Below are 25252 nucleotides of genomic sequence, written 5' to 3'. Positions count from 1 at the left end.
GAACGACAGTGTCACAAAGCCCTCGCTGATGGAGTGTTCAGCACATCATTGTCCGAACAACGAGATCTCCCACCATAAGTCTAAATTCTTGTGACATGCCTGCAAAGCGGAATTGATCTTCAAACAGCCGGGCGCTAATATTGAGACGACGGTTGGGAAGAGTCCACAGGAGAAGAAGAACTTACCGCGGGAAGTATCTGTGCAGCGATGGACATGGAGCTGTCCAAACTTGTTGTGCTGCTCCTTCTTAACAAAGCTGAGACAATGTACGAGGTATATACTTGATCCTTTCAGTCATGGAAGGTGACCAATGTGTTTGCATCAAACGCATGCCACGCATCCCCGCAGCCCCAGATCTGTCGTGACCCTAGATTCGACACTTGATTTGGGTCCACGTAGGACTACGGGAAGATGCTTTTATTCCGTCCGAGCGGCGAGTGAGGGGGAAAAGGTATTCACCTCTTGTCGTTGTGCCATACTAGCTCCTCGTTGACGTCAACTCATATTCGAATGCCTGGATACGACCATGCTCAAGCTCCTATAAATACTACCACATCACCTCCCCTGACATGCTTCTGATTTACAACATCATCGCAAGGAAATCAGAGTCAATCTTATCTTGGACCTTTAGTTCTTAATGGGTAGACCGCTAGTCATGGACGGAACTGGAGCCGCAAGCTCTCTCTTGGGAGAAACGAGATACACTCTCGACGGCTCGGCCAAGCCCCTGTCTTACTTCTTCACGACCATCCTACTCGTCATATTTGTTTACTCCCTCCAGGGAACAAAGCTTAATACCCCATCAATCAACCAGAAGAGAAGATTCGAACTTACGGACAGCCGCCCCAAAAGGAACTACCTCCTCAACGCGAGGAAGTTGATGCAGCAATGGTTTACCGCGAATCCAAACAAGCCCACACAGATGATCACGGATATGGGTAATACTATTGTGCTGCCTCCCTCGATGGCAAATGAAATTCGCAACCATAGTGACTTGAGCTTCACCGCGTTCTCTCAAGAGGTTAAGAAATCCGTCCCTGAATGCGAATCGTATGACAGAAGACGAAGAGATACTGACAACTCCATGGCCCAGTTCTTCCAAACGAAGTATCCTGGCTTCGATGCATTCGCAGAGGGAGGACATGACAGCATTACACTAGTCGTCATCAACAAAGACCTAACCAAGCAGCTAGGTACGGGCAATAATCTCGGATCATTCTTGTCTTCACAACATTCCATGACGCTAACGATGTAATAATAGCAAAGGTCACTGAGCCTTTAGCTGAAGAGGCCTCCCTGGCCCTCCTGAAGATATTCACAGCAGAGAAAGGTACAAAGGAGCAAGACGTGCAAACAAGATAGAGATTCCCTGACTTTGACTAGAGTGGCACTCTATTCCCATGCGCGCAACACTACTCCACTTCATCGCCCGCATCTCTTCCCGCGTCTTCCTTGGCACCGAACTCTGCCGAAACGAAGCTTGGCTCGAAATCACCAAGAACTACACCCTTAATGGCTTTACTGCGGGTGACCGGCTTCGCGAATATCCTCCATTCCTCCGACCCATAGTCCACTGGTTTCTCCCCGGATGCCAGGAAGCGCGGAGACAGATCAAGGCAGCCGCCAAGATCATTCAGCCCATCATTGACGAGCGGAAGGTCCTCAAGGCCAAGGCGGTCGCCGAGGGCATACCAGAGCCTGTGTACCAAGACGCCATCGAATGGTTCGAGCAGGCTTCCAAGTCCAAAGGTACTGCGTATGACCCTGCTTTGAGCCAGCTGTTCCTGTCGACGGTCGCCATTCATACAACTACCGATCTTTTGGGCCAGGTTCTGGTCGATCTGGCAAAGCATCCCGAGATCATTGAGGAACTTCGCAAAGAGGTTCGGACTGTGCTCCAAGAGGGTGGTTGGAAGAAGACGTCTCTCTACAACATGAAGCTGCTTGACAGCGTTGTCAAGGAAAGTCAGCGCATCAAGCCCTTGCAGCTTGGTAAGTGCAAACGTCATAGCATCCGGCCTCTGTTACTTTGATGTACGGTCTAACACATCCTGTCTTTGCAGCTAGCATGCAACGTATCGCTATCAAGGATGTGACTCTTTCTGACGGAACCTTCATCCCCAAGGGAGCGAACACGGCCGTGTCTTCCCACTCTCAGTGGAATGCCGCGGTGTACCCGGAGCCGGAAAAGTGGGACGCGTACCGTTTCCTCCGGATGCGAGAGGAGCCCGGCAAGGAAAATGTGTCGCAGCTAGTAAGCACTCTGCCGGAGCACCTCGGCTTCGGCCACGGCAAACATGCTTGTCCCGGTCGCTTCTTCGCTGCCAACGAGATCAAGATCGCTCTCGTGCATCTCCTACTCCAGTACGAGTGGAAACTTCCCGTCGGGGCCGATACCTCGATCACGGACTACGGCGTCAATCCGTTGCTGAATCCCGGCTTGGAATTGGAGATTCGGAGGCGGGCGGATGAGGTTGACTTGACGTGCTGAGCGATAGAATACCCAGCATCAGTAATCAGGTGCGGTACTGTTACTTGGGAGGGAACTTGGGACTGCATAGGAGGACGTAGAGTGACTAGATGATATTACAGAGGGGGGCTTGCTATGATGTTCAATAATCGGGGGGGTTTCGCTCGTCTCACGGTTCTCTAGATTTGCAAACGCCTCAAGACCGGCCTGACTAGTGGGTACTTGCATGGACCTCAAAGGTTCTCGATAATTTGGAAGACATGTGTTCCGCTTAATTGGCTATGTGTCGAACAAAGACGTCATCTTGAATACTCGGCACCATTTGGAGGCACTTCTTGAGATGCGGGGTCGCGGCGGACTCGAAATTCAAGTCGGCTATATATCTCCGCACCTATATGGAGCCTGCATCAGCCGCATCCCCATCAATATCGTATAGACTAGAAATTCCATTTACATTGCAAGGAAGTTGCTGTTCCAAAAACCAAAATCATGGCTCAAGATCTGCCTTTCAAGGTATGTTTTCCAGTTTTCAAATTTGTCGCCTTCTCTGCTAACATCATTAGCTCGCCAATCCCGATCTTCTCAAGACGGATGCTTACGTCCACGGTTCCTGGGTGGAGGCATCCTCAAAAAAGAGATTTGAAATCGAGGACCCGGGAACTGGGAAAGTCTTTGCCTCAAGTCCAGACTTTGACCGTTCCGATGTCGACGCAGTGGTGAAATCATCCCATGAAGCTTTCCAGACCTTCCGCTACGAGAACCCGAGGTCTCGGGCCAAGAAGCTGTTAGAGTGGGACCGCCTCATTCGCGAGAATCGAGATGACATTGCCCAAGTTCTCACCCACGAGTCTGGCAAGCCTCTCGCAGAATCTCAAGGCGAGCTTGACTATGCGCTGGGTTTCACGTGGTGGTTCGCTGGAGAGGCCGAGCGCATCCGAGGAAACATCTCGACGCCGTCTGCACCTAATCGGAGAGTCGTAGTCGTGAAGCAGCCAATTGGTGTAGCTGTCGCTCTGGTGCCCTGGAATTTTCCCATTGCGTGAGTACTCAATTTTAATCCATGACCGTTGAGATGCAGTCCTGACAACGTGTTAGAATGATTTTACGCAAAGCCGGCGCTGCATTGGCAGCAGGTTGCACCATGATTGCGAAGCCGTCACCGGAGACACCATTGACGTGCCTCATTCTCGCACACCTAGCCACAAAGGCAGGATTCGGGTCGGGTGTTTTCAACGTCATCACAACGTCTCTCGACAACACCCCTGAAGTAGCAGAGGCTCTTTGCAAACATCCTCTGACGAAGAAGGTCTCCTTCACGGGCTCGACCAACATTGGCAGTCTGATCGCCAAACATTGCGCCGAGGGCCTCAAGAAGCTGACCCTGGAACTCGGAGGAAACTGCCCCTTCATCATCTTCGAAGACTGCAACCAAGACCAAGCTCTGGAACAATTGCTTGCACTAAAGTGGCGTCACGCAGGCCAAGCTTGCATCACAGCCAATCGCGTCTACGTCCAAGACGGGATCTACGAGGAATTCCTGGAGAAGCTAGTCGAACGAACCAAGAAGATCAAGATGGGCCACGGAACCAAGTCGGATACGACCATGGGACCCCTGACGACGCCCCGCGCCATCCCCAAAGCCCAAGCTCACGTCAAAGATGCAGTAGAGGCAGGTGCAAAGGTCGTACACGGCGGCCGAAAGGGAACCGAAGTCGGTCTTGAGGCTGGATACTTCCACGAGCCGACTATCTTGCGCGATATGAAGCAGTCTATGCTTCTTAGTCGCGAGGAGACCTTTGCACCCGTTTTGGGTGTGTACAGGTTCAAGACCGAGGACGAGGCGGTGCAGTGGGCCAACGATACGAGCATGGGTCTGGCCAGTTACTTCTTCACCAAGAATATCGACCGCACGTGGCGGTTGATGGAGAACTTGGATGCTGGAATGATCGGGATGAACACTGGCAACTCGTCGGCAGCCGAGTCTCCATTTGGCGGTATGAAGCAATCTGGCTACGGAAAGGAGTCTGGAAAGGACGTGGCGATTGAGGAGTACCTCGTCTCGAAGACTGTGACTATGACTCTGGAGGATCATTACTGACGAAGGAATACTGCGGGTGCTTTAAACCATTCTATGTAGCGATGCCCATCCTCTTTGTACAGTATACCAATTATGTTCGGTGGGCAATAAATACAGTCGAAGTATCCAAATTTCCCAAGAAGCCCAAGGAAGGGTTCAGCTTGGCCGCCTAACCAGACGAAGCCAATGTCATGTCTGGCTTGTTCCTCCACATTGCGGATCGGCGCCTGGTACTACTTCGAAGCCAGTCGGAGCTACAAAGTTTCCGCACCTCCCATTATCGCAAACGCCTTGTTGTACGGTGTTGCCGCACGCGCGTCCGTTGGCTGCGATCTGTTGTGGAGACGGCTGATTGCGTTTCGCAAAGTCGCTGAACTCGCGGGGAATCAATGTGATGGCGAGAGCTTCGCCTCGTTTGCCTCGTGGTCTCGGTGCTGATTTGTTGCTTTAGCTTGACCGAAGAGTAGTGCATCTGTTGATTTGGAGCTCACCTGCAAGAGCGCTTTCTGACACCAACAATAATACGAATGCAATGTCGGTAAAACGCATCATGCACTCGGAAGGAGGAAGATCTGGATAAATGGGTGCAAGTAAGACCTCGGAACCAGCAAATTGTATGCAACTATTGGTTTGTCTTCTTCTTGGCTCAAGAAAACTAACTACGACTCCTCAAGAGTTGCGGTTTATGAGCAAAGTTGAGGTTGCACACGCAGCGACCCCAAGGGTCGTCTTGGGTAGCAATCTGGCTGATGTGTACGATTGACGTCGCCCCGATACATGATACTTGTTTTATGTCGGAGCCCGTGCCGTGAGACGATGACAATTTGCGGGTCTTTCGGATCTGCGTAGTACTTGCGAGCCGTTGATCATGCAAAAAAGGTGTGAAGCCTGGTCCCAGTCTATCATCCGACAAATCTCATACAATGCTGGTTGGGGTACCCTGGGCCGCATGATGGGGAGATCTTCGGACCGTTCCTCCACAACATGCATTCTTCGATGTTCTAAGAGAATACGAAGACAGAAGTGACATTACGGAAGGACTTGAGGCTGAGGATTTAATATGCGCAATACTTGTTGATGTCACATTAGGCCTTCTCGCGCAGTGTCGCGCCGTTGTAATTGGTGAGACTGAAGCCACGGCTACCAGACCTAAGTAAGATATTGCCTTTCCAACTCCGTCAAATACAATTTGAAAGTTTTCTTGGTTCAAGTAAGAGCACGTATAGGTATCAAGAAGAATGAGGTGTCCTGTTCAAGTTTCGCAACAGCTAACTAGTAGCAAGGACACGTGGGGCAGAAGCTTTTAAAGTGACTTAAAATAGACCGTATAAGCTTTTAAATATTCGGCAAATTTCCGTAGGATAAACCTGAAAGGTGCTGCCAAAAGCCGTATCCTTCCGCCACCCCGCTGTCCTGTAAAAAGGCTGGGTCCATCATCATCGGCAGAGCGTCAGAAGCATCAGTCGAACCGATCTTGAATAGATATCAGCTTCTGATCCCCGAATAGTTTCCGGCATAAGCTGCCGCCATCCGCTGACGACTGCTCAAAATCGTGCTGCTATAGCTGGTGGCGCGAGGTATAGTACTGCATCGGTCGCTCAATATTTGAAGCGTTTCGGCCAAGTCTAGATTTGCCCTCGCTGTTTCCAGGTCCCAATCGTGGTCCTCCACACTTAGAAGTCCAGCTGCCTTAATTCTGGCTAGTGCCAGATGAAGAATTGACACGAACGTGAGAGTAGGGTATGGTTCTAGACTCAGAGACAGGAAAGCATTTAGGAGCTCCTGAGTGCTTGTGAATCAGCGCCACATGATGCGAGATCTGAGGTGGGCTGTTTTGAATCCGTAATTTCCGTTCGCATGTATGGCAGGTTCGAACAGCCGGATGCGTATGGCCATGCAATGGTCGCGCAAAAGGTCTGTCATAGGTTATCAGCGGCATCCAAGTCACGCTTAAGACAGAAACGGGGCATCCTGTTTGAACGAAGATGGGTTGGCAAGAAACCAGCGAATGATTCAAGCTCCTTCTGGACGTTGGCAATAATCATGGCATGAAGGCCATCAAATGGTTTACCACCCTGAGAGTCGTTCTTTTCCCCGAAAATATCATCGACTTGAGAGCAATTTTTCTCACTCTTATTAAATGCACTAGCAAGGAGTCGGTTGGTAGCTCCTTGTCGTTTGACAGTATTTCACAGCAGTCAACAAAGTAACGTGCAAAGTCCAATCGAGAGGACCGGCCCAGGAGGCTGCCAAGTCTAGGGACATTATCACGATAAGCTTCAGAGAGCGGAACGATACTTGAGATACCTGGCAGATTTTTACACAGAATTGATGTAGGGAGCCCCAACACAGCGCGAGATCGTCTCTCAAATGCGCAGCATTCTCGACAATTGATCTGGAGGTCGACGTCGAGAGGTCGGGACGTCAGTTCCAAGTCTTCTGTTAGTCCTCGGGCGAGGTGCATCAGGCTTGTATCGAAGGATGTCGCGAAATGATGTATATCGTTCCTAAATATACCTTACTAAGATCAACATTAGTTATCAGAAATATCTCGGAATTGACTCAGAGTTTCTCACCAAGCGAAAAATGCCAGCAAAGATTGTAAGATCTCCAAGCTCTTCTCAAGCAGGACCACCACTCGGTGCGCGATATGTTGCCGAAACCATCTCTTGAACACTTCGGTTAGCTCGCCTTCAGGAGGCTTGCATGTCCCAACGATTGTCTCCAAAAGCAGCGGTTTGTCTCTGTATAGTTCTTGTGCATCGCAGACGGGTAACGGAACAAATGGAAATTGAGGAACCATGTCGGACATGTACAGTTGAAGACCCATGTTGGCTTCTTGCAAGGTGACTCGATACCCTGGGATGATTGTCAATATTCCTTGAAGCAACTCGACCGGAGTTGCGGCTGGAATTAATGGCTAAAAAGAGTCGTCTGAATCAGCTTGCGATGTCGAATGGAGATTGATCGATGGCGATGGGTGACCGTGTGAAGCCTGACTGTTTCGAGCTGATTGCTCACGGTCACGATTCAGAAGCGACATAACGTCGTCCAACTTCCGTTCAAGCACTTTGGTATGGCTACAGAACCACAGCTCTGATTAGTCTTGAGTACTTGTGGTGATCCTCGAAGACGTCTTACGCTGCCTTTTCTCTCTTCCTCTTGACTTACAGCGGCGCTTTAGAGCAGTCAAGACGATGGCTAAAGCACTGAACGATGACGCCAAACGACGAGGCTGATGATGGACAGACCGCGTCCGGGGGCGAGACACCGCGCAGCAACATGTCAAGCCAAGCCGTCCGGTGGATTAGGGGCGTCGACTATGTCCTATCACCTAGTCCTCACTAGTCTGGACCGAGATTTCGTCCAGGCTCTGCTCGATATTGGCAAGGCGGTTACTGATCACTCTGGATCACATGTACGAGAGAAAACACATGGTTTCCTGTTCTCGTTCAATTCCCAAGCAAAGAATTACAAACAATTCGGGTCCGTTCGATGAGCGAATGTATTTGATAGATCTAGGCTCGCAAACTGCTCCAGTAATTACATCTTTTCTTAGATAGTTGTAGTCTTTTGACCATGTCGCCTATAGTCTATAACACTCTCAATTAGGCCACTGACCTTATCCGATTTCAGTGATCATTAGATGAGGCTGCATAGGCAGTTGCAGCCTCATTTGATGATCACCAAAATCGAGCAACGCAACTGGTTATCAAGAATGACATTCGTTTGGAGGATTCGGGATGTGACGCTCGGTATATTGTGTCGTCGGTGTACATTAGTTGTAAGCCCCACTGCACCCCCCCCCCCCCCCTCCACCGGATCTCATACGTTACATTACTATCAAGGTTCGTCCAGTAATGTATAAATGCTAGATGCCTCTTCAACAGGCTTATGGCCTTGCGTAGATCGATGGCAGTTCTAGTCGTTTCACGGAAACGAATGTTTGCAATATTCCCGTGTGTGTCGGAGGCAATTATCCTTTCGGGGAAATCTCTTCTTGCAGCCGCTATTTGGGCAGGCGTAGCGCTCTTCTTGTGTCGGCTTGTTGTGCTTGAGGCGGTGCTTTCGCATATCTTTGGGCAGGTCGCAGGAATAGCTGCAACTGCTGTGTTGGCATGTATATCTCTTTCGTGAATGGCACGATGATTTGACAGGTTTGTGTCTGTTGTCTTCGAATGGCGAAGTTGGTAAACGCAGTGGCGTGTTGCTATTTTCCTCAAATAGCGAGGATGTTGTAAAGTTCGAGAATTGCTCGAATATGAATTCATCGCGCTCGATTTGGTCGAGCAAAGTTGCGTTTAGACAGCCATCGACATACCCAATGAAATCGTTGTCATGGGAATCGAAAAGGTCTGGCGGTCTGGGTGATGTTATACATGTGATATCCCAGGCCCTTGACTGCCCCGAGCTGGGATGTGAGCGTGGCTCACTTCGGCTGCCATAAAGGGGTGGCGAGTCGCAATCAAAGTCGACGAGTGTTTCGGGGGAAAGGATTCCACACCAAACCCTTCGAGGATCGATCGGTTCCCGTCAAAAGGCCGCCGTCTTTCTGACGGACGGCGGCCTCTGAGGGCAGAAATGGTAAACAAGGAGGGTAGCGCCTTTTGCAAGGCAAGAGTGACGGGATAAAAGTGTCCTGTAAAGCAGGAGAGTCTACTTTACAGAAGAAAGAAAAAGGTGTCTAGATCTTGACAGGCTTTGAAAGAAACGAAAGACGGTGCCTGAGGGGAGAGGTTGGCGGTTAAGTACTGTGTTGTTTGGGCGGACTCAGGATCTGCAGGCAAATAAGAGTCCTGTGGCTTGCAGATGCCAAGACCATCTACCACCAATTAGACAGTATGCGGACTGAATGTCACACCGAAGGCAGGACTCAAAATTCCAGCTGAACGAGGGTATGGACCACTCAGACACAACACTGCCCTGTCATTGGTGATCTCGTTGGGAACACCAACGGGGCACACGTGCACGGGTTGAGCCGACTAGAAGCTTCTCCGAGATCCTGGTTTTCAAACAAGGCTTTTGCACCGCCGCTAAGTGACATTTTATGTCAATCCTGCATTATCTTGAGAAATCAGTTGCAAGATCTCGAGTCGCCAACACAGCGATGTAACACAGGAACCATGGCTAGTCCATGCACTTACATAGCTCCGCTAGATTTATTGCAGATGATCTCAAGATCTTTGCTGGGGATGAATGAAGTTCCGAGCTGCATATGATATTTGGTAGTGGGAAGCTTGACGCTAAGCCTGAGTCCTCTTAACTCAGGAGGACTCACAATTGCTTGTGGAACATCCATCCGACAAAGAGAAAGAGTCCTTTTGAGTCCTCTCCAACCAACAATGCAGACCATTTCGAGAGTCCCTGGTATTTAAAACAGCAATTTAGTTCGAGTGAGAGATATAAAGCCCAATCCAATGTCGAGAGCAGGTTGGTCAGAAGTGAACTACCGGGCCACGATACCGTCACATCAACCTTGATACAATCTTAAGCTTCGGTCAAATCACTCATTGAGAATGAATTCGAATTCGAAAGAAAGGTGAAACCAATATTCTCTACAGCAATTACAATTTCTTGGATTTAGATACTGACGATGTACTGCGTCCAGCCAACCTCGACAAGTCGAAGGTAAGGGACCTAACCTCCCTCCGACCCTTCCCTCCACCCCTGCCTCTTTCAACGCCATTAGTCGTGCATACCCGTTTCCCGAGTCTCTTAACGAAACGATGAATCGATACTTCAGGTCTTTTGACCCATCTTGGATTCCTTTGCCTACGGATGAGGAGAAAGAGACGAAAGAAAAGAGCATAGCGAATAGTCAAGAGAGCTGCGTTGCTCTAGTAAATGGCGGAAAGCAATGAGAGTCATCGTACTTTCGAATACACCTCTATTTGAATAGACTTCTAAAGTGCCAGTAGTTTTGTTGATATGTGAGCTACGGATTCTCCAACATTACCCTAGAGTTCCATTACATCATGTTGTTGCAAGATGTTATCATAGAGCTTCGTTTCCTCTATCCCAGATGACGCCTCTCCTGTCTCTTTTATTTATCCAAGTGTACTGTCAAAGAAGGGTTAGTCAACTGCAAGAGATGATCAAAAGGTTCTGGCATGGCATACCTCAAAACAACACGGCTTTCCATCTCCCACCGTGACAGCGAGGAGATTTGCCTCGCTCCAAACAGGCCTGAAGCCAACCTCCTCAATCCTTTCCCACCACTCCGCAAACTGACTGATCTTGGGTCCCTTTTCCGGCACATGAATCTCAATCACCATCTGACCAACTGGAACCTCCTTGCCCTCAAGCTCACCACCTTTCGCATAGTCTCCCAAAAATGACTCCAATGTTGGAAACTCATCCCCTTCGATATCCATCTTGATCAGGTCCACGTAATCGTGCCTCAGTTTCTTCATGATGCTCTTGATTGAGAGAAACTCTGTCTTCTCCTTTTCATCGTAGTAGTCGTACTCTGCGACAGCCGTCTTGAAAAAGTGCGTCCGGTTTGAAAACGCCTCCAGTCCCTTGCCCCAACCGTCGACTGTGTCGTCGAAACCGTACATCTCAGCAGCGCTGGAGCGGTTGAGCATCTCCGCTTCGAAAGAGGAGTCATCTCCAATACCAAAGCTGTAGATGCGAATAGGTTTCTCTGAAACTCTAGGTTTAGGTTTCGCCCTTTCGTATTTACTCATTCCGCATATCCACTTCCCCCCATCGCCGAGTTTGCCGACTCGTTGGACATCCCAGGGACACGTGTAGGTTGCTGGGAACAGGTCCCAGATGGTATACCAGAAGCGGAGACTTTCATCTCTTGCTGTAAACCTAGTTGACAATCAGATATTGATACTGCGACCCGGAAACACTCTACTGACAGTATCGAGTCGTAGTCTTTGTTCACACTCATCCACTCATGTCTCTTTTGGACTGAACTCAACCATGACTTTTCTGACAATGATGCCCGACTAAGCTCGCTTAAGTGAGTATCGCTTCGAGATAGTACCCAGGATGACCATGTTTCGTTCAGAATCGGCGTCAGGAAGTAAAGGGAAACTACCGGGATAAAGAAGGGAAGGAATCTTGGAAAAGACCATATCCCCTGGTTGACGGGCTTCAGAGCCGCCATTGTATGTGGTATCCGTGTCGATATTACAATGGTAATCGCTCTACAGGGTCAACTCAAACACAGGTCTTGAATCCTGTATTGCACAACAATCACCAAGGTCCAAGGAGATAAGGCCAAGCAGTATTGCCACTCACTGCCACCGAATTACCGCGGGCTGAAAGACCATCTGGCCCCATGAACAGCCATCTGATCTTGACAACATCATCGGAATAGACTTTGACCTTCATTCTTTACTGAAACAGCGTACCTGAAACCGTCGTCGATCCGTAGTGGCCTCGTTTCTACGAAATCTCACCAAAAATGCCCGCCACGAGTCAGTCTTCTGACGGCGACAAAACATCAGACTACGCCTCGGTTCATCCGTGTTCAACGAGAGCATTTCGTTGGCTCGATTTTCAAGATGCACCAGGACGCAGTCCGGCTAAACGCTGACACTTTGAGTTCAAGGCGGAGAGTCCAGTGTTCGGGAGATCGTCCAAGTGGGTTGATGTAATTGAGTCAGTTACGCTTGAGACATTCATTGCATGCCATGCCCCTTTTCCATGTTATGCCGAATGAATGGATTTGCCGTCAGGATTGAAGTCTCAGCCACACAGCATAACCTCAAAATTCCGCCTCCCAATAGCTTGGAAAGCCCCCGGCGACAATTGCCATTAAACTTCACGCTATTTCGAAGAATTTACCGGCATTACGCTGTATGTTTCCACGACTATTGACCCAGTCGTAGCCAAGATGGCCTACAATGCACGGTGCCGTACGCGTTCCTCCCACCAATGCCGTTTCAGCGATACGGCGCTTTGGCACAAGAGTGAGGCTTTCTACAAACAACTTGCGCATCGACCACTCGGGGTAGGCGCCAAGAGTCAACCCTCGTGGTTTTGTTGTATTTAGCCATCACACTACCCGGGGCCCAACCAGCTAGGCCTTGAATTGTTTGGTCCGTTTGGCAATTGTCCACTCACAATCCACTCGATTCGACATCGAACTTCTAGTAACTGCTCCTAGCAAGAACCCACTCACTCCAATCATCATCATGAAGTTCACATCGACTCTTCTTATTCTTGCTAGCGCAGGCGCTGTAGTAGCCGTAAGTTGTGATTCCAGTCTGCTCCACCAAAACTGCCTGACTAACTCTTGTTCAAGTCGCTCCCCAATGCGGGGATGCCACTCGTTGAACGCGATGAAATTGTGGGCAAGAAGGGACTGGAGGCAACCAAGACAAACCCTCGAGTGAAGAGAGCAGACGGAACTTTCAATCTGGTTCCACGACAGACACAAACGAAGCAAGCCAGAATGGACTCGGATGATGATGATGCAGGCCCCTTCAAGGAGAAACGCGCCGAAGAAGCAGTCCAAGAGAAGCGTGACGAGCTGACGCCGACGAAAACGAACCCTCGAGTGAAGAGAGCCGATGGCACTTTCAACCTCGCTCCAAGGCAGTCTATCACAGGGAAAGCCAAGGCATAGGCGTATGGCTGGGTTGTTTGGTGGGGATGTAGCTCACGTAGGCAGTTTGGGAGGCAGAGGTAATACAAGCATCAAATTCTGTACGAAGTGAAAAGCATGGGTCAGGCAAGAGACAATCTTTCTCGCGGGGTGGTATTAATACATGGATAAGTGACGAGGCACGAAGCGCCGTTCGGCATGGCGTTCTTCCACTTCGCATGATCGAAGGCTAGAAAGTTCGTCAGGTTCATACTTTGGAAACCCACAAGAAGCCTCCACTCCGCTATTCTCACGCCAGTAGGCACTTCCGAAGCACCACGGCAAGGCTATACAGTACCTGGAAGAGTCTACAGTAGCTCGCGGGCATACAAGGACCGAGAACGGACGCCGCGGCGTGAAGAGCTACGCAAACTTCGGTATCTCGGTCATGTCAATGACCCAGAACTGCGAGAGCGAGGCATTTTCGAGCTTAGGTTAAATGAGATGTAGTACTGATAATGCGGGTAAGCGCGCAAGCTTTGTCGTGTTGCGTGTCACGGCATTGATGGCATGGCGTAACCCATCACAAGCCTCTTGACTGTCAATAGTTCGTACGACGCTGTGACGAGGATGAGTCTTCAGTAGACAGCCTTCCAGAAGCATTCTGGGGAAGTCAGTTCATCTGCATAACACAGTCGGGACGAGAATAGTCTGGGTTCCCTGTCTTGAAACGGATCAATCAGAGACCATGTTCCTAGCAGAACGCACGAGCCAAGAACGCCGAGCATTTCGCAAGTTTGTGCGTGTACAGTACTTTGCCCCGGAAGACCCGGCCTGACTCGCAGCAGCCTTAAATGTGGGTGTTTGAGTCTGGCGAATGATATTAGTGATGGGTAAGTCCGTTTCGGAGTAGTAAATCTGCCTCGTAAGGCTGGGGAGGGTTGGTTGAACGCCACCAATTATTTGATGATGATGTAGCGACCTTTCCGCGCGGCTATGTGTATTGTGGGTGACACAAGCGGTTCGATTTCTTGATACTGGAATGAGAGAAGGATGTTCAGAACACGGGGTCAAGAAGATATTTTCCAGCGAATTCCAGTCTCTCCGAGCGGCCTCCGATGGGCTACATCGAAACGGCCCCCAAATGGGGGCCGAGAAGCTAATCTGGTGGTTGCGATATTTGGCTGTGTGTGCCAGGCACTGTGCAAGAAAGACGTGAGGGGGTTCAGGGAAGCAGATCCTACAGCCTTGTGGGAATTCTCGCGGTCAGCTGGTCGGGAGCCCTCCGGCCACCTATTTCTCGGAGATCCGGGGGTGAGATAATCAGGTCGTGTGAGGAGGCATGATGCATCGCAACATCGATTCAGATCCTGTTGATTCAGCTCAGGTGGAAGTGGAAGTAGTCGACCTCCGGATACGCAATTTTTACCGCGTCTATCGCTAGGCAACTGGTGGCGAGTTTAATATGACTGTAATGACTGGATTCAAAGAAGCGAGCCGGCGAAGGATCGGAGGTAGTCCTTGAGAGTGCCTGGATGCGTTGACGCGTCTGGTGTGGTGGGTGTCTTGAGGTGACGCGGGCCACGAGCCAATGAGCGATGAGCCTGCCATGTACGAGAAGCTGATTGTGGACAAGTCCTATGAGCCTGGAACCTCGACCAATTCGTTTTGTAACAGGCTGTCAAGACCCAGCAGAGACGGCTACAAACAGGTGGGAATCTGAGCTCTGTCAAGATGACGGCCGTCCAGGCAGACGTTTAAGGTACTGAGATACGTACCTTCGGTAAGTCTAGGGTGAGCCGCATCGGGTGACCTCGAGCCCGTATTAGTCATCAAGGGAATCTGGGGGATTTTGTTCTTACCTAAGGCAGAATGCGACTGGTGCCTGCTGGCGGCGGTTGGATTCGGAAGGTGAAAACTGGAAGGGAGCGGTGTGGACATGATGAGGTACGTATCGTTGTCTCCAAGAGTTTGTGCGACGGCCCGGGGAAAAAACAGGTGGTCGGAGCTTTCACCTCCCAGCAGCTTCCATCCAGTTCCTCTCCCCCTCAATGTCAACTCCAACTCCAATTGCTGCTGCCACGATGTAATGCGCTGCACTGCGACACGATTCGATGCGATGGAATCGATTGAGCCTCTCGGAGCACTTGCAGACCTTGCAGAGAAACGCACCCCGCTCCCCTCGTCATTGTTTGAAGTGATGAAATGTCAAGCTTCTTTTGCTATCCACCTGCACGAAACAAGGCCTGGCTGCATCGGTTGGTCCGACTGAGAAGCAGGCTGTGGTGGCTGTGTGCACCTTGAACAAATCTGGTGCCGTTAGTGACCAGCACAGCCGTCTCACTCGCATACTACCACTGCCAAACCATGCCAGCATGCTTCTTTCCGCAGCCAAGATTCCGACTGAACTGGCGGGACGAACATGACGCTTTCCTGGTACTGGACCGGTGCGCGCCACGGGACGAGCATCGTCACCAACCTTGTCAAGCCCTCAGTGGCTCCCCTTGCAGCCTACGATCCTTCGACGGCGACAACGAAAGCTACCGTAGAAACTCGAGCACTTCAAACTTGCGTTAGCCCGTGCCAACCCTACTAGCTTCCTATACCAAACCTTTTCGGGCGGTTAATTATATTCGATTATATAATCGATTATACCGTATATAGAAGGTAGTAAGTGATTATTTTCTATTTTTTGCTCTTACCTAACTACCCACTTCGACCTACCTCTACCCACCTCTAGCTCCTGCCCAGGCTAGTAGCCCAGTAATTAACCTAGCTACTTACTACGGCCTACTACTACTTATACTTCTACCGATTATATTACTAATTTAATTATTAATTATACTATTAATTATACCTCTAATTATACCTCTACTACGGGCCTCGTTAAATACCTACGATACCCTTACGACGGGCCCTTATTAAGAAAAATATAAATATAATAAAAGAGCTAATTATACTTTTAGTAGCTAAGCACTGCGGGCCTACTTTTACCCCTATTAAAAACCGAAAATATATATTACGAAGTTACTTAGTTAAGCGGCGCCCTTATTACTATACTTACTAAACTAAAGTTAACCTCTTTATATTTTTTAAATATTACCGTATTAAAAAGACTAATAAGGAGGTAGTCTGCTTATTATAGCTATACTAGGGCAAGACCGAGTTATTAGGGATATATAAACGTCCTATATACTAAAAAGCTATAAATTAGTTTAAAGTCCCTTGAAGTACAGTTATTATTTAGTATTAAAATTGCGAGTTAATTATTAATTAGTCCTCTAACTATGCTTACTACTCATAGTAACTAAAGCTCGAAATAGCGTTTTATAGCGCCTTTTATTAGTAACGAAGTAAGGGAAAGCTTATTAATACTAGTTAGTTTAAAAAGAACGCTAAGTAGATTTTTATTAAGCAGAATCTAAATAATAAATATTTTTTTATTTTTTTCTCTAATTAGTTTCGTAGTTTTTAAAATTGTATACGAATTACCTAACGTCGACTTACTAAATAGGTAACTAAGTTACTTACTAAGTACTTTAAAATTATTAATAGCTTTTTTTTTTTTATTTAATAAGTTAACTAAATAGCTTTAATAATAGTAAAGCGGTCTAACCTCGGAGATATATTTAGGAGTCTAGCTTATCGATTTTTTAACTTATAAATTCTTAACTTTAACGAGACCTTAGTTCTTTTTAAATACTTAGATAGTTATATATATAACGATATCGGGGCTAAAACCGTAGTTAATAAGAGCAACTATAATAATTAGGGTAAGTAATATGCTATATTAATACTCTATATCTTCGTTAATAATATATAATAAATTAAACCGAAAATAATATTCTATAATAAGCCCGCAAAGGAAAGGGGTTAATTTTAAAAAAAAAGGCCCTATTATATATAAAAGGAGTAATAGTTAAGTTTAATAAGACGGCCTATAATAATAAGTACTTATTTAAAAAATAGATTAAAGAGGAATTAATAGCGCTAATTAAGAGAGACGAGTACTTATTAATTATAAATATCGTTTCTTTTTATAAAATAAATTCTATTTTAGTACTATTACGTTAGTATTATATTACGCCCTACTTTATACTACTAGGGACTACTTCCCTCTTTTAACTTTTTAATACCGTAATTAATAAGCCCTTTAAGTAGTAGTTTTTAGAAATAACCGATGCTTACGTATTTAATAAGGAAGAGAAAGCGCTAAATAAGTAAGAGGAGTTTAAATAAGAGACGGGTATAAAGAGAATAATAGTTATTAAAATAGTCGAGATAGTAGTTACTAAATTAGCCTATAAGAAGGGCTTAATAATTAGCTAGGCCTTTTTATAATATAGAATATCTATTTAGCTTAATAGTAGCTAAGTTAACGAGATCTAAATTAAAAACGTACTTACCGAGGCTATTAATTATACTAAATAAGAGCTTTTTAATATAAAAGCTTATATTAAATAAGAGACGCTATAAAAGGAGATTTTAAACTTCGCTATTCTAAACGACGGGTTAAAATATATTTTTATAATAAAAGAAGTCCGTAATAGTATTAATAAGTAATACGTTAACTTAATAATCTAACTACTATATAATATTACGGCTAGCTAGTTATAATAAGTATATTAGTAAAAGTTAAGGCTATAAGTACTAAGTAAATAGTATTATAGTCGTAAATAGCTTTTTTAAAACTATATCTATAAGTTATAAAGTAGGTAAGGCTTTAGTAATTAATCGTAATCTTATTAAAAGGGTTCTTAGTAAAGATAGTTAAAAGCGATCGTAAGATCTAATACTAAGTTAATTACTAAAGAAGCTATAAAAGTCTATTTTTAAGCCCGGCTTAAGTTTATATTATATATAAATTTTATTTTTAAATATATCCTTTATCCCTTAGGTCGTTCTTAATTATTCTAATTTAAAATAATCGTTTAGCCCCTAAGTTATATTAAATTATTTTAATCTAAAATAATCCTTATTTTATTAATATATAACTTATTTATAATTTTTCTATTTTATAGGGAGTAGCCGTATCCCTATTTTATTTATATATATAGTATACTTAGTTACCGCAATTAGTAAGCTAGCCTCTAGGTTAGTTATATATATTAAGTTATAATATTAGCTTCTTTTCTTAAGGTCTAGTCCCGTAGATTTATAAATAAGTAGTTATAGCCTAGGTTAGGGTCCGTTAAGTTTATTTCCGTAATATTCTAATACTATATTAAGTCGTATTTAAAAATCCGATCTTTACGAAAGTTATAGTAATAAGATTAAGTATAATCGTAAGGCCTTTAGTATTTTTATTAAGTATAGGGGTTATAACGTAATACTATACTCTCTTTATTTTTAATATAACTAAGTATATAAAATAGACTTATTAAATTCTAAGCGTTATAATAAGTACGCTACTCGGGGTTTATTAAATTATAATAGTAATAATATAGCAAACGCTTATAAGTTCTTTTTTTTTTATCCTTTCTATAAAATACTAATTTATTATAATAAATCGTTATTTTAAGGAATAGAAAAAGATAGAGTTTAAAGAATAGGAGGCTAAAAAGGCTCTAAAAGTCTTATAAACTTAGCTTATAACTACTCTTAGTTATTTATCTTATTTAAGAAGGTAAAAGCGATTTTTTAAGGAGCGTAGTTCGGATTTTATTTATTATAAGATATAGTTAGTTAAAGAGTAGGAGGCTAAAGAGAAATCCTTAGAAACGTAAAAGATACGTATTATAAAGGACCTAGCTACTTAGGGTACTCTAAACGAGACTAATTAGTCTTTTTTTAGTACTAGATTTATAGATTTAAGGCTTTTAGTTACGAACGAGCCTTCTAGGGCTTAGTTATTCTTTTATAATCGTTAAAAAGCTATTGGGCGTTTTAAAAATTATCGTATAGTTCTTATATATTCTCTTTATATCCGTAGTTTTTTTATTTAATTAGGAATTCTCGTATTTTATTCTTAACTCTATAATTAATAATTCGTTCGACTTCGTATTCTAGTTAGTTTAGTTTAATAATAATATAATTTTCTATATATAAACCTCTTAATATAAGCTTAAGTAGTAAGATATAAAAAATAGGATAGTATCGTATCGTATTTAGTAATCTTAATTCGTAATTAATTAGTAAGATTTTCTTAATAATTTCGAAAAGTTTAAGTTTTTTATAGTCTAGCTTATTACTTAGTTATTTTATTTTAATATTATAACAAAAGAGATAAGCGCTATCCCCCTTTTTTAAAAATAGTCCTCTAATCCTTAATCTATCTATATTTTTTTTTATATATTATTATATAAACTCGAAGTTTAATAAGGCTTATTTATAGATCTCTTTAAGTTTATTTACGTTTATTATAGTTTTTATAGCTTATAGTCCTTATTATACTTCTCTATATACTATTAACTAGAATCCGTAGTTAAAGTAGAACGGGGATTCTCTTATACTTTTACTAACTATACTATTATATATAAACTAAGCTATTAATAAGAGTACTACCTAATTATCCTAATCGTAGTTTATATAATAATAAAAGTATATTTCGAGGATCTAGTTAATCCTTTCTATTTATTTATCGGTTTATAAATAAAATAATATCGATAGTTTATAGTCTATACTAAGTTACGAAATTAAAAATTTCTAAAACTTTAAAATAAATAGTTTATTTTTATTAAAAATAATTTCTTTTAGTAAACCGTAGTTTAAAAATATAATCTTAATAAATACGTATACTAAGTTTTTTACGGTACTAAATTCTTTATAAGGAATAAAGTAAGTAAACTTAATAAGTCGGTCGACTATAACTAAGATATTATTATACTATATTTTAATAAATAGTTCTCTAGACTTTAGTAGTTTAATAATAAAATCCTATATAATTAATTACTATACTTTTATTAGTAATTATAATAGTTATAGCTCGCTATAAGGTTTATATAGGCTATTCTTACTTTTTTTATAAGTTATATAGTCTTTAATTACTTTTATAATTTTAGCGCGTATAGTAGATTTATTATAATATTAATAAATCCGTTTCTACGTTTTAGTAACTCCTTAATAACTATATATTAATATACTATAAATTTCTATAATAAGCTTAGGGGTTATTTTTCTAATTAAGCTAGTACTAATCTTTTTAGCTATTATAAAAAGTTTTATAGTTAGTATAAGGCTACTGTCCTTTTCTTATTTAAAAATAACTTATATTTTTTTAGGGACCGCGACTTTATAATTAGGTCTTTTACTAAGAGCGTTTACTCTATTATTTTTTAAACTTTTTTAATAAATAATTTAGAAGTTATATTTAAATAAGAATTCGCTCTATCTAACTTATCGTTTATTTAGGTTTTTATTTATTATAAAGTTTATAAAGTTCTTATAGTTTATATAAACTATAACTTCGTACTTAGTTCTAAATAACTATAATCTTTATTTTCGAAATATTTTAATAATAGCTATTAATTCTTTATTATAGATCTACTAATTTAATTCTGCTCCGTAAAATGCTTTAAAATAGAAATAATATAAATAAAGCTTTTTTTATTTATCTCGTTATCCTAAGACCGCTCTTATAATAAAGTCTAAAGTATTAATCTTAACTTTAAAAAGTTTTTAAAAGTCCGGAATTATAATAACTAGTTTAAAAACGACTATATTCTTAACTTTAATAAATACTTCCTTATACTTAGGATCCTAAATAAATAGGATATCTTTTTATATTAGGTTATTAAGAGGTCTAACTATACTAATATAGTTTTTAAAAAATCGTTAATAAAAATTAATAAATCCTAAAAATCCTTATACGTCCTTAACGTTCTATAATATAAGCTAGTCTCTAATTACTTTTATTTTTAATATTTATATATAGATTTATCTTAGTATAATAATATATCTAAAGAAGTCTACTTTTTATATATAAAACTCGTACTTAGAGAGTTTAGTATATAGCTTAGTATCTTAGAGCTTTTAGAATACTATATAAATATACTTCTTATATATTTTAAAATTAAGAGAGAAAATAAAAATATTATTAATATAAATAATAATAAAAATATCGACGTACTCCTAGAGTACGTAGTTAACTATTATTTAAAAAGTTATTAGAGTATTAGTAAGTCTAAAGGGTATAACGAAGTACTTAAAAAGTCCTTTACGAGTTTAAAATACCGTTTTCTATTCGTCTCTTTTTTTAATTCGAATCTAGTTAAATACTTTTTTAAAATCTATAATAATAAACTAATTAGCTCCGTAAAATAAGTCTCTAAGCTTAGCGATAAGTAATAAAAAATAGCAATTCTTTTTTATAATTTCGTTAAGTTTTCTATAATTAATAACTAATCTTCGTTTTTTTATTCCTTTTTTTAATATAAAAAATAAAGGTAATCCTATAAAAAAATTTAATAGTTAAATAAGTCCTTTCTTAAGTTTCTTATTAATATATTCGTTAAGGTATTCCTATTCTTTTTAATTTATTAAGTATATTAAAAAGAACCTAGGTTATATTCCTTTTTTAAGTTCGATTTCTATATCCTAGTTATTATATTTTAATAACCCTATTTCTTTAGGTTCTATAAATAGTTTTATATATATTTAATACTCCTCGGGTATAGTTTAGAGTCGTTATAATCCCCGATCGTTAATACTAATTATAAACTTCTTAGAGCTTTTTATTATTTTAATAAAAGTTATATATCGTATTTATTCTCGTTCTTTAAGAGTTTTTAAAAATCTATTTAAACCCTTTTTTTTTTTAAGTCGTTTAATAACTAAATTTTTTTAAAGGACTTAGCTAATAATCTAATCTATCTATAAGTTATACTTTCGTAATTATAAGATTCTTAAGATAATATTAATATCTCCTATCTCTATAATATCGTATTATAATTATTCTTACTAATTATTAATATATATCGAGAGGTATACGGTTTTTTAATTAATATATTTATAATTATAATTAACTCGTTCTCCTTTTACTATTTATAATTAATATAAATTATCTTTTTATACTTATAATAAGTTAAGTTTATTTACTATTCTTAATAAGATATAACTTTTTTATACGCCGCTATTAATAATAGCGTTTAATCCTCGTTTATAAATATCGAAGTTAATTTATAAATATACGTCGTTATATTATCTAATTATATATAAAAACCTTTTTTCTATTTTCGCCTTTCGTTATTCTTTCGTAATTAGCTTTTTTAGTTTTTTAATATATACTTTTTTTATTAAGTACCTTATTCATATAGTTCTTATTATTTTTTCTAAGCCTTAGCTTTTTTAATATAGTAAACTTAGTATTAGTCGTACTTATAATCTTCCTATTTTATATATTCGCTATTAAAGTACTTTATAAAAAAGCTAAGGTCTAGGCTAAATATTATTCTATTACTATTATCGAAGCTTAGTAGCGTCTAGCTAGGTAATTAATTTTTTATATAAACATCCTTAATAAGCTTACTATTATATTTTTATAAGTAAAAACGACTATTTTATTTATATACGAGGTACCGAAAATATTTATTATTTAGGTATTCTACCTAAAACAATTCCTTATAAAAAGGGTCTTTAGGGTTAAGTAGAGAGTGATCTTTATTTATATAGGGGGTTATTATAACCTTTTTACGTTCTCTAGTTTTATAAAACTAAATAGTTTAGTTATCCTTAAATAAATAAATATATTTATACCGTAATTTATTATCGTCCTTTTTAGAGCTAGTATCGTTAATACTAAGTAGTATTTTATAATTAATCTCTATTTAAGTACGTTATTAGGTAACGTTATAAAGTTCGTTCGAATTATAGAGTAATTCTACTTTATTAAAATAAAAAGAGCTAGTTCCTATTTTAATATTTTCTTTTTTAAAATTAAAGTTGATTTTTTTTTCTTTTATAACTCTAAAATTAAGAGTCGGTTTTTTAAATACTTCGATCTTATTTTTATATACGAGGTCCTTAAGTTATTCTTTAACCTTATAAATAAATTTTTTATTACTGTCTACCTTTCGTATTATATAAATAGATTTAGTTAGGATTTTATTTAAATCGAATTCTTTTTTAAATTTAATAAGTTATTTCTAGTTTATATAGTTTCGTCGTATTATATAAACGAGGCTACTTATAATTTTTTTTATATCGGGTCCTCTTTTTTTAAATTTAAAAAGTTACTCTTTTATATTAGCTAAGAGTTTTTACTTAATTCGTCCTTTAAAAAAGTAAAGTATATCTTTTATAACGGGGTCTATTTTAGCTTTTTTTTTTATATTTTTATAAATCTAAGAGAGCGTAGTAATATATTTAATATTTTTTTTTTTAAGAATATAGGGTTAGTAAGCGGGTATTTTTATTTTTTTTATTATTACTACTAGGGTTTTAATAAGCAATATAATACCGTACTTAGATCGTCTTTTATTTTTAAGTTATTTTAGATATTATCCTATTTATTCCTTATTATCTTAATAAATAAGATAGCTATTATCGTAATAAACTATTTATAAAAGTTATTTATAAGGGACTTCTTTATTTATAATATTAACTTACTTTTTTAAAATAGGTTAGTATTAAATACGCTTAGGTTATTAATAATCTCTAGCTATATATCTTAGTTTATCGTAATTATAGTATTTAAAATCCTTTTTTTTTAGTACTTCTTTGCGTTTAGTAACGCTAAAGTTTATAAGCCCTCTATATTATTTATAAAACGTACTTTATTACTATTAGTTTTTTAAGTTATTTTAGTAATTATTTAGTAATTTACTATAGCTTTAGTATTTTTTATTAAAATTAGCTTAAGGGTATCGTACTTCCCCCTTTTTTTTATATCGTTCGTAGAGTCAAGTATTAATTTTAATAGCGAGCTCGACGTAATATAAAAAATCTATTAATATTTTTATTTTATTAAGTTCGTCCTTAACCTTATTTTTTAATTTTTAGTAAAATAAAAAGATACGGGTTTCTTTAGTAAAATCGAGTTATATTACGAGTTTTCTAAACTTAGTAACGTAGTACGAGGTAAACTTAGTTTATTAAAAGTTAGCTAGGTCTCTCTTAACTTATTATTTTTTATTAAGGTCTTAAAATAGGGATTCGAGGGCGCTCTAAAATCTTACTATACTAATAAAAATATTTATAGTTTCTTTTTTATAATATAGTAAATAACCGTTATTACTAAGGAATTCTTTTTAAAAGGGTTCGAACTATTCTAGAGCTCGTTTCCTAAGGAAGGTTACTACGTAAATAACTCGCTTAGTTTTATTACGGAAATTAATAATATAGAATATTTAGTAAGTTCTAATCTAAATTAAGAATCCCTTAAGACGTTTAGTAGTTCTATTAAAAATAGTAGGTATATTAAGCTTAAGTTTCTCTTATCTATTTATAAGAGTTTTAATAATATTAATAATAACTCGGAGGGTTCTAATTTTTTATTCTAAGTCGTTTACTTCTCTTTTTTTAATTCTTAAGTTAGTTATAGCCTCGTTAATTATATTCTAAAAAGTAGTAATATTTTTATTATTTTTAGTTAGAGTTATAACTATCTAAGCAGAGTTATTATTAAAAAGCTCTACGAGTTCTTTATTCTACTTATTACTTTTCTTAACGGTACGTTATATTTTCTTATAATCTATTTTTTTAAGAACTATATTATTATTAAAGTTATAAATAACGTTAAGTATCTCGTTATCCTCGGCCTTAGCTAGCTCGCTAACTAAGTTAATAAGTTTCTTAAAATTAGATAAAAAAGTACTTAAGGTTTTAAAAAATATCGTCGTTTTTTTTATTACTTAGTAAGTCTTATAGGGTTAACTTACTAAATAAGAATAATTAAAATATTATAACTAGCTAGTTATAATAAGTATATTAATAAAAATTAAGGCTATAAATACTAAGTAAATAGTATCGTAGTTATAAATAGCTTTTTTAAAACTATATCTATAAATTATAAAGTAGGTAAGGCTTTAGTAATTAATTATAGTCTTATTAAAAAGGTTTTTAATAAAAATAGTTAAAAGCGATCGTAAGATCTAATACTACCTTAAACTAAGAGACGGCTAGTTTGCCGCCGTTTTTGGCAGCTTCTGCCGCCGAATCCAGCGGGCCATCTGCCACGGAACAGTCGCCGCTTTAGACCCAGGCACCATGTCCGACAAGCGAC

At 40.1% G+C, this 25252-nt stretch overlaps 8 protein-coding genes across 8 annotated transcripts; 3 read left to right on the top strand and 5 right to left on the bottom strand.

Annotated features, from left to right (window-relative positions):
- Positions 1-655: 655 nt before the first annotated feature.
- CABS01_09693 (cytochrome P450) lies at positions 656-2491 on the top strand (the record flags this gene model as incomplete). The annotated part of the gene is made up of 4 exons (XM_060543050.1): positions 656-1193; positions 1262-1330; positions 1384-1992; positions 2064-2491. The coding sequence occupies 4 exons, from the start codon at positions 656-658 to the stop codon at positions 2489-2491; spliced, it is 1644 nt and encodes a 547-aa protein (XP_060399748.1).
- Positions 2492-2959: 468 nt separating this feature from the next.
- CABS01_09692 (succinate-semialdehyde dehydrogenase) lies at positions 2960-4568 on the top strand (the record flags this gene model as incomplete). The annotated part of the gene is made up of 3 exons (XM_060543049.1): positions 2960-2983; positions 3034-3509; positions 3566-4568. 3 exons carry the CDS (start codon positions 2960-2962, stop codon positions 4566-4568), a joined length of 1503 nt encoding a protein of 500 aa, XP_060399747.1.
- A 168-nt stretch (positions 4569-4736) lies between these two features.
- Positions 4737-5096, bottom strand: CABS01_09691 (uncharacterized protein; the record flags this gene model as incomplete). The annotated part of the gene is made up of 2 exons (XM_060543048.1): positions 4737-4981; positions 5039-5096. 2 exons carry the CDS (start codon positions 5094-5096, stop codon positions 4737-4739), a joined length of 303 nt encoding a protein of 100 aa, XP_060399746.1.
- A 5445-nt stretch (positions 5097-10541) lies between these two features.
- Positions 10542-11667, bottom strand: CABS01_09690 (uncharacterized protein; the record flags this gene model as incomplete). The annotated part of the gene is made up of 3 exons (XM_060543047.1): positions 10542-10607; positions 10667-11366; positions 11417-11667. The coding sequence occupies 3 exons, from the start codon at positions 11665-11667 to the stop codon at positions 10542-10544; spliced, it is 1017 nt and encodes a 338-aa protein (XP_060399745.1).
- Positions 11668-12700: 1033 nt separating this feature from the next.
- CABS01_09689 (uncharacterized protein) lies at positions 12701-13134 on the top strand (the record flags this gene model as incomplete). The annotated part of the gene is made up of 2 exons (XM_060543046.1): positions 12701-12754; positions 12811-13134. 2 exons carry the CDS (start codon positions 12701-12703, stop codon positions 13132-13134), a joined length of 378 nt encoding a protein of 125 aa, XP_060399744.1.
- Positions 13135-13587: 453 nt separating this feature from the next.
- Positions 13588-14205, bottom strand: CABS01_09688 (uncharacterized protein; the record flags this gene model as incomplete). The annotated part of the gene is made up of 2 exons (XM_060543045.1): positions 13588-13756; positions 13907-14205. Coding segments are annotated over 2 exons (468 nt in total), but the record flags the coding sequence as incomplete, so codon positions are not given.
- A 4896-nt stretch (positions 14206-19101) lies between these two features.
- Positions 19102-19284, bottom strand: CABS01_09687 (uncharacterized protein; the record flags this gene model as incomplete). The annotated part of the gene is made up of 1 exon (XM_060543044.1): positions 19102-19284. A coding segment is annotated over one exon (183 nt), but the record flags the coding sequence as incomplete, so codon positions are not given.
- Positions 19285-19737: 453 nt separating this feature from the next.
- On the bottom strand, positions 19738-19887 carry CABS01_09686 (uncharacterized protein; the record flags this gene model as incomplete). Its single annotated transcript, XM_060543043.1, has 1 exon — positions 19738-19887. A coding segment is annotated over one exon (150 nt), but the record flags the coding sequence as incomplete, so codon positions are not given.
- Positions 19888-25252: the final 5365 nt, after the last annotated feature.

The sequence above is a fragment of the Colletotrichum abscissum genome (assembly GCF_030869225.1).
Source record: "Colletotrichum abscissum strain IMI 504890 chromosome Unknown Scaffold_24.1, whole genome shotgun sequence".
In the NCBI taxonomy this organism is placed as follows: Eukaryota; Fungi; Ascomycota; class Sordariomycetes; order Glomerellales; family Glomerellaceae; genus Colletotrichum; species Colletotrichum abscissum.
This window is presented reverse-complemented; position numbering and strand designations above follow the sequence as displayed.